This window comes from Lepus europaeus, chromosome 17, assembly GCF_033115175.1.
Source record: "Lepus europaeus isolate LE1 chromosome 17, mLepTim1.pri, whole genome shotgun sequence".
Classification (NCBI taxonomy): domain Eukaryota; kingdom Metazoa; phylum Chordata; class Mammalia; order Lagomorpha; family Leporidae; genus Lepus; species Lepus europaeus.
This window is the reverse complement of record NC_084843.1, coordinates 63,234,898-63,248,425: the sequence shown is the minus strand read 5'-3', so window position 1 is coordinate 63,248,425 and position 13,528 is coordinate 63,234,898. Positions and strand designations below refer to the sequence as shown.

The following is a 13,528-nucleotide window of genomic DNA, read 5'->3' as shown; positions in this document are numbered from 1 at the left end:
CCAAAGCCATTTTTTGAGGCACAGTGATTTCCTTCTTAACTGAATTGCCTGGGCTCTGGGTCTTGGAAGCCTGGTGGGAGGATGAGGACCAGTAAAATGCAAACAGAAAGGGAAATGTCCCCTAAAGAATAAGGGCAGAAGAGGTGTCTGGCTAGTGTTCACTTGGATTCTGAGCTTAGGTGAAGTCCATGGGCTAGAAACCCATGCCTACTGGGATAGAGTGTGCATGAATATAACTGTGTTTTGAGAATACAGGCTTTATATGGAGACACATCTCAAAGTGTCCATGACAAAAGAGTTTAAATGGTTTCTAATATGAAGAGGCCTCCATTCCTTTCTGATGTCAGGCCAGGTTGTGGCATTCAAGCCCCAGCAACTATGGGTGGCTCCTGGGCCTTGATCATTTTCCTTCTATTTAGTAGGTGTTTCTGTGCCAAGCGTGTCCAGTTAGGTGCCTACTGGTACCAGGGAGTCTTTCTAACCCAGCGCAGTGTAAATCCAGCATCTGTTCGAATTTTGATTGAAGCAGCTTCTGCTTCTCGCACAGTCTCCTTCACAGACTGCATGAGGTTCTGAGCATTGTGCACCAGCATCTCTGTGGCCTGCAAGGCAAGAGGAGCTCTCTGTTATTTCTGCCCCCTGATTCGGCCCTGCCTCCAAATGAGGGTTAAGCCTGGAGCAGACTGCAGTTAATCGCACATGAGCCCGGCATCCCCCTTACTTTTTTGTGTCACCAAAAAGAACCCAAAACTGGACCATCACTGATTGTGTACTGTGCCTTCCAAAAGCCTGCACCATATACTTTCTTGGTCTTCAAACATGTTTTTCCCTCAGAACTCTGGTTATCCCTCCCAGTTATCCCATGGCTACGCCCTCACCTCCTTCAGATCTGTGCTCAATTGTTAACTTGGTGAGATCTCCCCTGCTTGGATTATTTTACACCACAAACTACCTTCCCAGATCCTCGTTTTCCTCATCTTCCAATTCATTTCTCTCCATAGAACCTATCACCACTAACTGATGAACTGTATTTTACCTAAATTGTTTGGTTACTTTTGTTTATCTGTCTCTAAACTGCAAGTTTCATAGGGCAGATTTTTGTCAGTTCTGTTCACTGTTACACCCAGTGTTTATAACAGGTATTTCATAAGTATTAATAAGTGGGAAAAGAAACAAATGAACAGTCAAGAAAACAGATACCTCATATATCCAGGAAAATCTTAGTAAGTTTATCTTCCAAACACAAACTTACAGGGCTGGGATCACATTGGTATCCAGCATAGAAAGTCAACAAACTTCAAAATCAAGGAACTTAGTCCCAGGAGTTCTTAACTGTTTTTGAATTGTAGATCTTTTCAGGAATTAATGAAACCTATGGATTCTCTCCAGAAAAAAAATGTCCACACACATGACGTGTGTGCCTGTAATTTCAGATTGTTCATATGGGCTACCACTTCCAACCAGTTGATCTTTTTACTTGGCCAACAAAAGGACTTGGGGCCCAGGGAGGCTCGGAGACTTCCCAGCCTCACTCCCACAGTAGTCAGGATGAGGACTTGGGGCCTGGGACTCACAGTCATGTGAGTGTTCCATTCTACCACACTGCCAACTTTTTTTTTTTCTTTAATATTTTTGTTATTTGAAAGGCAGAGTTAGAGAATGAGAGAGAGGTCTTCCATCCTGTGGTTTACTCCCCAAATGGCCACAATGGCCAAGCCTGGGCCCAGTCAAATCCAGGAGCCAAGAGCTTCATCGGATCTCTCAAGTACGTGGCAGGAGCCCAAGCACTTGGGCCACCCTCTGCTGCTTTACCAGGCACATTAGCAGGGAGCCAGGTCAGAAGTGGAGCAGCCAGGACATGAACTGAAGCCCATATGGATGCTGGCACTGCAGGCGGTGGCTTGATCCACTGCAGCACAGCACAGGCCCCAATCTCTTCCTTTTCTCTACTGGATTATTTAATGGAACATAGTGAACATACCTAAAATACATTTCTGTTGGTTAATTAATTAACTATGTGATCATGACCAAATCTCTGAGTCTGATTCTTCCTTCCCCATTTTTTTCTACCTTTGAGCAATAAAGATCATACCATGGGGAAAGAGCCTCATGCCCAAACTTGCGTTGGACTATGGTAGTGAAACAGCAACAGTAGAACCAAGAGTAGCCTCTTTTTTCCTCTACAGTGTCCCTAGATCAGAAACAGTTGGAGTCCCAAACTACTTCAGAGTTCTTTAAAGAAAGGGATGGTGTCTCTTATTCTTTTAAGCCCTGTAACACCTCGAATATGCCCTGTGTATGCTGGATGAACCCTGCCTGGGCAGTCTAGCAGCAAATGTGCTACCTACACTAAGGTGGCCTTAAGAATCTGGCTCTGAGTAGGGCCTGTTAGAGAGGAAGTAAGGAAAGGAAGGGATGCTCAAGTGAGTGTTTTCTGAAAGACCTCAGCCTCAATTCTAGGGAGGAGCAGGAGAGGAGAAACTTAAAGTGCTTGTCAAAGTATATGGAAGAAGCATCACTCAAGAGAACCTCCCAACTAAAAAAAAATGTAAGAGAAGCACATGCTTGGAGCTTTCATTTCAGTCTCAGCACAGGCCCGGTCACATCATGCACCTGAAAAGCAGCTACTGTTCATCCTTGTGGCACTAACCACTCTCCAGCCAAAACAACAGCGAGGACAGAGGCCCGAACCTACCCCGAGGGGAAGAGAACTGAGCAGAGCCCTTACTGTCACTTGAGACACCTAACCTCCCCACCTAACCTCCCCCAGTTTCCCATCTGTAAAATGAAAAAAGTTACACATGAACTTCTTTTCCAATTCCAAATTCCCAATGCGTCTCTGCAGCACAGAGTGTCACCCCTAGAGCGTGAGCCTGAGTCCATCCCGTGTCCTGAATACGTGGTTCAGAGGTGAAATTTTCCCAAAGCTGAGTGAAATTGCTGCAAAAAGGCAAAGACACTGCTGGCAAGAAACCAAAAGCAGCAGACACGCACCTGCTCTGACTCCTCGTCACTGATGTTAGTCCGGCCCAGCATGGTAGCCTTCACTGTGGACAGGATTTTGAGCTGGGTACTTATAGTTGGGATTCGTTCACACACCTAAAAAGAAAGTTTCATTTGGAATATTTCCATGTTGGGCTTACCTGAACCTCCTTAAGAGCAAGCCATCCATCCTCTGGATTCTCAAAGGCTGGCATGCAGAAGCCACTTAGTAAATGAGCAGCAAAAATCACTTGTTTTTATCCCTCAGGTTAGTACGGTCCCCTTTATCCAAAAAAGGGAGCATTCAAATTCTTTTCATTTGATTAGGATATAAATGTTCCTGAGTCTGTCCCCCAAATACACAAGTGTACTTCCCCTTTCTGCCATTTCTTTCCACCACTGTTCACGCAGTTTTCTCTCCTGCTTTTCTTCCTCCCACACCTTCTACACACACACAGCCTCTTTTCTTTTCCCAAGTACCTGTAAGAGGTTGGTTCTAATCCGCTTATCTGTGCACTGCTTGGCAACCTCCTTGGCCAACCGAGTCACCTCATCCGAGGCCTTGGCGATGTCCTTGGCACACTGAATGAGTGCCCGCTTGGTACCACTGCCTCCTCTCACAAGCCGAGACATCTCGGCCATCAGCAGAGCCATGCGTTTGGCTGCTGCAATGATGTCATTGCCCTAGAGAAAAGCAGAGATACAGCATGAGGTCTGCCCACGCTCTGGCCAAACCAAGGAAGGAAGTGGAAAAACAGAAGAGGGAGCCTGCCAGTCTAGCAGCGCCCTGGAAGGGTAAGAAGGGAATAGAGGGACGGTCCGTGAGTGATACGGAGAGCACTGGAGAAACAGCAGAGTGAGCCAGGGCACTGCCTCGGCAAACAGTGAGAGGACAGACACAGACTTCCGACTGGAACAAAGAAAGACCTGGGTGTTAGTCTGAAAGGGCAACATGGGTGTCCCGGGCACGGCACTGAACAAGCACTTAGCATCCCTGGGTTAATCATGTCAATAACATGGACACCGGGCCAAGGGGTTGGTTAAGCAGCCATTTTCATTTTTACAGGGAGGGAAGCAGTAGAGCTGGCAAGAGGGGAAAAATAGAGAGGAGCCTTTCTGGATGCTGAAATCATCCTTTTCATCTGCACTCTTGTTGCAAATAGCAGCTCAGGCCTCACTGCTTAACCGGAATGTGAAATTCCAAGGAACCAGTCTCAGCCTGAGAGAAAAAAAAAAGTTTTTTTCTGATCTAAACTGCTCCAGCCCTCCGCTAATGCCTCCTGTGTATCTTCTCAGCATAAAAGAATGTCACCTGAATTTCTCACAAGGAAGATCAAGAATCAGTTCTTCAGTCCCTTCAGCTTAGTGAGGCCTCCAATTAAAGGAACTTCTGGCAACAGGATGCCAAGGGAGAAATCAGAAAAATTAAAGTCATTCTTTAGAACCCCCACTCTAACGAATGGCAGTTTATCTGAGATTTGGCATTTGGGCTCACTAAAACCCTCATGGGTCATAATAGAAATGAAAAAATGTCAAACTTAAGAGAACCAGAAAAAGTCCAAAATATGCAAGAGGCCAGACCCTACTCATTTTTCCCCTCATGCTTATCAACTTCTACCCAATGCAGTGAGGCATACATAAACCATGCCACTGCAGGGCACTCTGAGACACCTCCATGGGTACCATGAAGTGGCTCGCCATTCACACCAAGGGTGTGTAACAGCTCAAGCAGTAATTGAGGCCCAAGAGAACACAGGTACAAAAGTGAGTCAGGAGATGAGGGGTGTGTTAGATAAGGCCCGCTGGGTCCACTTCTTTCAGTGCAGTCCTGGGATCATTCCAGGATTTCATGACCCCGGTTAGAAGACAGCAGAGTGCCAGTTAGTTATTACCCATCATTCCTCAAAGCCTTTCTTGCAAACATGCCACTTTTAAAGGGAGTAATGTGATTATCCCCACCTCCTACTGCCCAGGCTAGCTTTGCTTCAGCCCCCAAGGCCTGTCCTGCAGCCTTGAGTGCTTTCTGTGTCCCATTCCTGCCTCCTCCCACTGACATACTCCGACAAGCAGTAGGTGAAGCCCCTTTCCCTGTGGGCTCCCATCAAGGCCAGCATCTGCCATACAGCCAAGTGCAGGGCAACAAGCAGTTCTCTCCAGAGACCTTGTCATCTAAAGCTACCTCTCACCCTGATCAACTCTGCCTGAGCCATCAGTGAGAGGGCTTCAGGGAGCAGGCAAAGCTCAACGATCAGGCCAGGTGACCTTTAATGATTGACAATGGTTACCAGCCTTAAAGTCATTGAGATAATCCAAGGATTCCCAAGGGATTTAAAGTTTCAACAATGGCTACAATGTCACTAAGGAATCCATTCAAAAAGTACCCCTACTGTCTTTCCCCCAAACAATCTGGCATTAGCAGACCTGTCAAACTGGTGAGGACAGTCCTAACAACAAGGTGCAGACAGACAGATGCCCGCCCTGCTCAGACTCACAGGACCCGCACAGATCAGGAGTGATGCAATGTGTCAAGGCTGCACATGGCCGGATGCATTTGGAGCAGCCCCCAACTGGGGGTGCTGAGCAGTACCTTACTAGACCACTTGGTAGCTTCCCGATGCAAGGACTGAGCCGCGGCCAGAATGGGCTGGTTGACCGGCTGATTGGATGGCATTAACAGCAGCTCAGGTTCGTAATCGTCTTCCATGTCAGAGGGGACAGGGAACCCAACAGCATCAGCCGCGTCTGCCTCGGCTACACCACCAATACCCACCTCAGCGGCTCGGATACCCGGCTTTGTCGATGGCGGGAAGGACGAGAAACAGGGATAGTGTTAGTAAGAGCAGGAGGATTTGGGAAACAGCTTCAGCTGGTTTAGTAACCAAAGCTTGCCTAGGGAGGGCATATTCTCCAGGAGCCAGATGAGCCAAGGTCCATAAAGGGGACAACTCTCAACCCAAGTCACCCTGTGATAAGTAAACAAAAGGAACTCAGCCGGCCGCAAGGGTTTACAGAAAAGTATTTATACCAAGAAAGCAAGTAGCATCTTTTTTAATAAACTTCCTACCAAAGTGAAACTTGACAAGAGTAATTCTTACACCAGGACATTTTTTAGGAGCCAAACCACACAATAGTACATCATTAAAAGGACCTGAGAGGGCAAAAGATTGCAGCCTCATGTAAGTTGCTCTGACTAGAACAATGTGAACACCATGCTGGATCATGTGGATTGCAGGGTCGCTGCTCTACATCTTTCTGGGATACAGAGTTGGGTCAACTCTGCAGCTGCCAGAAAGATTACTTCCTTCAGCAGTTAAAAGTCCCAGAATTTAAAAATATGTGCTGGAGGAGCCAAATACCAAACGCGGAAAGAGGCAGGAAAACAAGCACAACGGCGGGTGAAGAGGCTGCATCAGGTGCCCGACGATCACCCAGCTGGAGTAGTCACAAGTAAACCCTGGCCCAGCCTCTTACCTCCTGTGTGTGTGTGTTGGGGCGGGGCGGGGCGGGGAGACCCACATGCCAGACCAGCTCTCTCTCCCTCCGCAGAGTCAGAGCTTCCACAATCTCTTATTACATATAGCAACTCAGAAAGATTCTCCTTGGATACAACCTAAGTCTCTCTTCTGTTACAAAAGAGAGTCTCACTCACCCTCAAATCTGACATACCCAGTTCACAGACAGGATAACACATGGACTTGGCAACTGTCTGAGGCTAAGCTCAGAGAAGCCCTCAGAGGAGCCTAACATGGTTGCCACGGGAACCTTAGGGAGAGGCACATGAATTCAGCACCACAGTTAGATGTTATAAGAGCACAAGAAGACAGAGCTATTGGATGCTGAAAACAGGCTAGGGTGGAAAGCAAATTGCCCTAATGAAGACAATTTAGATGGAGAATGACAAACACAGATTCTTTACATTAAATATTTGTGACCAAAGGGAAAGTAGGAGTTTGAATGAGGTTTTATTGGAACTTGCTATCGCTCCTGAAACCCTTATCCTTCACAGAAAGCCTGTCTCTGAAGGGTGAAAAAGAAGGACTCAGGGTCAACAAGATGTTTGGGTACCATCTAAATTCTTTTGCCTAAGCTCTGTCTCATCCAATATTCATCCCCATTTCTTAGAGGAGAAGCCAACTTACTGCTGCTATGTTTCAGAGTTCCAAAGTCTCAGGGACAGACAGACTGACAGGTAGACAAACATATTCTCCACCACCCCTACCACTGCTGTAACACAAACACAGCTCAAGCAGTTCATGAGTTCACAAAGCTCAAAGGTCGCAAACCCCTAATGCTCCAAACCACAGAAGACCTCAGGACTTCTTGCCACAAATAACAGAGAAGAGCAAATAGGTAGGTCAAGGCTGTCTGCTCCTTCTGAGTCTTATCTTTATAATTTATGCATATTCTATATATGGATCTACTGCAATACAATTTAAATTTCCTTTAAAATCTTCGAGTAAAACCAACCTTCACTGTCACCCTCGCCCACTCCCACATGCAATAGGACTCTGCTACATGGATCCAGAGTTGGAAAGCTGCCATTCGAAATAATTCCACAGGCCAAGTCTAACACCAGTAAGGTCTGTATTCTTTCTTAGAATCTGAGCTCACAGCTAACAGTTCAGAAAAACAAAGTTAAAAACCAAGGTCAATTTCCAGGCCTGAGAAAAATCCAAGGTCGGCTGCAGGTGCAGGAAGTCCCTTGGGAAGTACATTCAATACAGGAGTTTGAAAGCACTGAGGATGTGAAAAGAATAATGGCAAACAGATGATGGAAATAAAGAGCCAAGGTCACATTAGAAACAGCAGAGACCTGAAACTGCATTTCATTGTAAGTTAGCAATAATACTCTGTTGTCATCTAGAGAAGCTACCACTGAGGGGAAAAATAGGCAAAACTTATTCATGGGGCATGACTACTGCTGCATCCAGGTTTTCAATAACCACATTAATATTGACACTTGCAGACCTGAAGGTGGCCTGGAGCTCTCTTGAGTTGAGAGGTAGGACGATTCTGAGGAATGACCAAGCACACGGCTTCCAAGACAGCAATCTACCTGCTTCTAACAAAAAAGGAGGAGGAAAATGCAAACATTTCATCTAGCAGTAGCAGAGGCCACGGAAGGCAGTTTCAGATCTGGAGCTCTGATAATGAGCAATGGAACATCTAAAAGCATTCAGCAATCCAAGAAAGATAAGCAATTACTGAAGAATTCCACATGTCCAAGGTCATAGCAGGTGACATTCCAGTGGACAAAAGAACCCGTCTTCTCAAACCATAGGCATCTGAGCTTCCACTTTTGCTGCTAGAAGAAGAAAGCATCAAGCACCAGGAACAACTCACTAGACCACAGGTAAGAAGAGGAACCAAAGAGAGGGGGTCCCCAGATCGATTCCTCTTCCTAGCTGTGTGCCTGCTTCCTCATTCATCCTTTCTGACAAAACACCCTTCTCAACAAGAAAGGCTGCGTTACTTACCTTGCTGGACCATTTGCGAGCTTCATCATGGAGCTGCCTGGCAGCCATCATCATTGGCTGGTTAATCACCTCCCCGGCTTTCTGCTCAGGGAACTCTTCATCCTTCTCCTCTGGCGGTGGGGGCCTGGGCGGGGGGACCTCACCCTCAGGCAGAGGGGGTTTAGGAGGAGCAAGCTCATCTGTTAGCTAAGGAGGAGAGAAAGTGGGTTGTAAGAAAAGCTGTAGGAACTATTCTAACCCCCTTCCTGAGAATTCTTCCTCTGGAAAGCATCCCTAGAAAAGCCACCCACATTCACTCCATCTGAGACCACCCACACTGAACCAACAAGAACCACCTGCTTCGAGCTCAACAGCAGCATTATTTTTTTCTCCACAAAAGCTAGCAGCTACTGCTTTGCTCTTAGCCCAGGGAGGCACACACAGCGCTACCAGGATCCAGGACTGGGTCCCAAAAAAGATCCCCACACAAGATACAAGTTTGGGTTCTGGTTCTAGTTCCATCAAAGGGCAGCTGCTAAGGCAAGTAACCTAGGCTCAGGTTCCTCATCTGTCAACGAAGGGAAACTAAGCCAAATGGCCTCCAGGATCCTCATTCTACATGCCATCAATCTGTTGATCACATTCCCCAGGAGCCTCTCCCCTGCCCTGCCACCCACCACCAGCCCAGATGGAAAGAATGAAAGGAAGTGCCGGCTGCTAGGGAAGCACTGTTGCTCGGCTACGTGCAGAAGACATAGTTAGGTCCTCTACCAACTTAAGAAACAACATCTACTGATACGAAGTATGAGAAAAGTAATCAAAGAAAGTAAATCAAATGGTTGTCTTGATATGCTATTTCTAAAGTCAAGGGATTTCTGATACTGTTAGTTGGAATAAATACCAAAATATAACAAATATAAGTACTTTGTTTCTAGGATTTGTATCTGCAAATAACTTCCTCCTAACTCATGGGAAAAGAAAAAGAAAAATAATACAAGCTAAGTGAAGGCAAGAACCTGGATGAGACTCACCACTTCGGTTTTGCCATTATCAGCTAGGGACACTTCCAAGTCTCCTCCCCACAAGCTGTCCAGGTTCTGTTACCACACTCACCACCAATCACTCAACACATCCACACTTACCAAAGCCAGCTCTTCCACTCCAGTCACTCACTGCCCATCACAGCAAGCCAATGCCACAGCCACCGACTGACTCATGCATAAGCACTGGGTTATGAAACCTCGAGACTGAGGATACAAAGTCTGTATCCACCTCCCACCAGGCTTCAAGTAAAGGCTGAGCCAAGCCACCTCACGACCAGGGCTCTAGAATACAGGCTATCTTTCTCTCGCTCCCGTGCCAACACCATGCGGCCCCGTTCTCCCCATCCCTCTGAGTTTACTTACACGGAGCTGTTCGAGATCTGGTGGAGGAGGCGGGAAGTCAGGCTCCTGAGGTTGGAAGGCTTCTCTGACCTTGGCCACGGCTCCCAGGATCCGGTATCCCGAGTCCAGGAAGCTCTTTTGCAGCCCTAAAAACAAGACACCCTCCTTTTCAGCTGAGCAGCTCGGTGCCCTGAAGTACTGTCTGTGCAGCAGGACTGGTTTCCATTAACAAAAGCTGCACGTGAAGCTGCCAGTGAACACAGGGAGTGACTGGAGGGGAGGGAGGCAGGGCCTGCGGAGGGCAGGAAGTGTCACAAACCAACTGTTCCTGTCGTGTTCAGGTGCTTTCTTGGCTCCACTGCTTAACAAGTATTCAGGAGACTCTGGGGTGTGGCTATTTGGGGCTCAGGCGGCCCCCATCCCCTCTCTTATGATGAGGTAGTCAAGAGAGAAGTGTGCCTGACTCAGCACCTGGGAGATACCAGTTTCAGACTGGATGTACAGTCCCTTGCAGTACTCTTTCTCCCTGCTCCTTTGCTCTACTCGCCATTCAGCATGTTAACCCTTACAGTGGGCTGTGGCTGCCAAGTCCAGGCGCCTGGAATTCAGGAATCTAATCAAGGCATCAGAAACTTGAATTAGGAAACTAAGCTTGTCATTAGTGATGGCAGACTGAGGATATTAGATTCTGCTTGGGTTAGGGGTAAATAGGACAAGCACTCTTTCAGACTGACTGGATTCTACTCATAGAAATGGCTAGAAACACTGGATGCTCGGAACCAGAAGGATTTCAGATGACTCCAATCAAAGGAGTGGCCCCAAATAATATCTGCTCTAGGAGTATGGAAAAATTGATCAAATTTCTGCTGAAGAAAATCCAGATAATTTGATGCAGGATCTAACAGATCCAGAAGTCAACTTAAGCCTTCCAGAATGGACGGAAATAGAAAACAGTTCACAAAGAAAACACATTTAAAGGAAATCCCAAAACAAGCAGGTTTTTAGCCTAGCAGTTAGGACACCCATCCCATATCAAAGTACATGGGTTCCATACCTGCCCACCTGTGGCTCCTGACTCTAACTTCTTGCTAATACAGACCCTGGGAGGCAATGGTGATATCTTAAGAAACTGGGTTCCTGCCACCCACGTGGGAAAACTGGATTGAGTTCCCAGCTCCCAGCTTTGGCCCAGTCCAGTCTCAGTCCTGGTGTGCATTTGGGAGGTTAACTAGCATATGGGAGTGCTCTCTCTTTCTCACTCCATCTGTGTGTGTGTGTGTGTGTGTGTGACTGCCTCTCAAATAAGAAAAGAGAAAAAGCAGAGGAGAATAGCATAAGAGACATTATGCCAGTTACATAACCTAAATGGTTGATAAATTGGTTGCCATGCACCTTTTTAGAAAATTCCAAAATAAAGACTGAAGAGGGCCAGGAGCTATTTAGCCAGACAACATTAAAGAAGCAAAGAGAAGACGATCCAGAAGACACTAGCTGACAACAAGCCCATCAATACTGCAGGGACTCCAGACTAGGCATCTATAGTTTTTGTGCACAGGCCTTGTATTTGGTGGCTGTAGGGTACATATTCTCTCACCATCTTCCCTGAGTTAACCTAGCTGGGGTGAACCACACCATGCGTTGTTGCTTACCAGGGTCAGAAATGTTTCCAGCCACAGCCTTTGCGTCCATCACCATTGGGGAGATAGTTTTGCTCAGTTCGTCAGAGGCGGCTTTCACAGCCTCACGGAACTTGGGATCCTCAGAGTTCTCCACCTCTCTCTTAGCCACCAGCAGGATTCGGTTGGCCCGACGAGCAATGCTGGTTGCCCCCGCGACCAGCATCTGAGGCTGAATGTTGGCCATGGCTACCTTACACTTATCCAGGTCTTTTTTAATAGCTTCTTCGGAAGCATCCAACAGAGATTTGGTATCAATGGCTTCGTCGACCAGCCCTGTTAGAACAGAAATGGAATCCGGTTTCTGTTTTACAAGAACAGAGCCTCCAAAACACTGTTGTCCACTCCAGTTTCTCCCGAGAAAGTGCAACACCCAGAATTTTCTCCTTCAGCTCCAAGTTTTTTCTATGCAGTCAAAAACTTCCAGGGAACACCACAGTATAAAAAATCAGTGAGGATACAGCCAGAAGCCAAACGGACTTGCAGCATTTATACCAACCATGGTCACTGGGCTTCTCACATCTACAACCAGCAGGCAATGCAATGGCATCAGGAGTAAGCAAGGATTGCGTCTGACACCGGCACCATATCACCACCATGTTATCTGTTAATAACATTTCCTCCCTTCTCGTCTCACTCCCCGGCCATCTGTTGCTTGTTGGCAGCTTGTGGTGCCCAAGGTGAGCCACGCGCAGAACTCCAAGAACCCTAACCGCCGGCTCTTGTTTCCGTTACCTCTCTTCAGACTCCTCAGGAGCTCCACTTTCATTTCTGGCTGCTATAGCCCCTGTCACAGCAGGTCCTGCCCAGGCAGGGAAGAGCCTACATTCCGCGCTTCTTCCCTTCTTGCCTATCCCTCCCTCCACAGAGAATGAAGAAGATTCAGAGGTGCCACTTCAGTCGAACGGGCACAGGTTCGCTGGTGGCTGGTTTCTCCCTTTTTAAAAAACAGCATGGTTGATAAAGTCGGAGGGAACTCTGAGACAAGTTGTATTAAATGGTAGCTATTGTGGTTCCTTGAAATGTGAACTGACTGAAAATGACAGGGAGACTTACTGTATCCAAAGACACCGACTCCCAGCCTCTGAAACCAAACTCTGGCTCAGACTGGGCAAAGACACTATTCAAAGAGAAGATAGGAACTGTAACCATAAACATCACACTGGGAAGGCAGCATTAAAATAAAAGGCTCAAAGAGTCTCTCTTCCGACAAAGCTGCAAAGCTTGAATGAGGAGCCGCGGCTGCTGGGCTGCCCTAATCAGGGCCAAGTTCACCGCTGGGCACATGACTGATCCTTTACCCCACTACAGCTGAGTAACTTAACCGGTCCTGCTCAAGTTTCTCAGGATTCATTCCTCACGGATCAGACAACAAGCACTTTACACAACACTCTACCTGTCATCTTTTCAACATTGTCAATCCACTGGTTCTTCATGGTCTCAAAATGTTCATAAGCTGCCTGGTTTCCAGGATTCCTAAGTAAGATGCGAGCCGCTGAGACAACCTGACAACGACAAAGCAACCTTTAAAAACCAGAGTACCCGCTCACACTCAAAATACAACCTTCAGAGACACTTCCCCCTCTTTACCTCCAGATGGCACCAGAAAACCTAAAACCGCCTTTGTCAGACAACACATTAGGTTTCTCTTACAGCTTCTCAGAATGGGGCCTCCACTCAAAGGTTTGATTTTAAGAAGGTAAAAAAGTGACAAAGTGAATGTATGTTCACACGAGACTTCAGAAGAACAGGTACAAAGCTGACATATATGTCACCTTGGATGTTAACTCTTCCATCTAAGAGGCACCCTTAACAAAGAAACTGAAAACCTACTCAAAACTCAGTTAGAAATAATATTAATAAAAATACATATTGACAGTTAATAAAATGCTTTCACATCCATTATCTTTTCCCTCCCACATTTATTATCTTACTGAATCCTCACAACAGCCCTGTGAGAGACACAGGACAGGCAATATCTTCACTTTGTGGATGCAAAAAACAAGACTTTCAAAATCTAAATGACTTG

The 13,528-nt window shown here is 46.7% G+C and overlaps 1 protein-coding gene across 2 annotated transcripts in view; it reads right to left on the bottom strand.

Annotated features, from left to right (window-relative positions):
• Positions 1-27: 27 nt before the first annotated feature.
• The window catches only part of VCL (vinculin), a 130,450-nt gene continuing 116,949 nt past the window's right edge, over positions 28-13,528 (bottom strand). The window contains exons 15-22 of one of the 2 annotated variants that reach the window (XM_062214999.1): positions 12,896-13,004; positions 11,473-11,775; positions 9,845-9,969; positions 8,460-8,645; positions 5,570-5,773; positions 3,463-3,666; positions 2,995-3,099; positions 28-602 (exon numbers count right to left, since the gene is read on the bottom strand). In XM_062214999.1, the coding sequence (XP_062070983.1) occupies positions 456-602; positions 2,995-3,099; positions 3,463-3,666; positions 5,570-5,773; positions 8,460-8,645; positions 9,845-9,969; positions 11,473-11,775; positions 12,896-13,004 (1,383 nt within the window). In that variant the 3' untranslated portion in view covers positions 28-455. The remainder of the gene's footprint in view (positions 603-2,994; positions 3,100-3,462; positions 3,667-5,569; positions 5,774-8,459; positions 8,646-9,844; positions 9,970-11,472; positions 11,776-12,895; positions 13,005-13,528) is intronic. The other variant, XM_062214998.1, reaches the window with a different exon arrangement.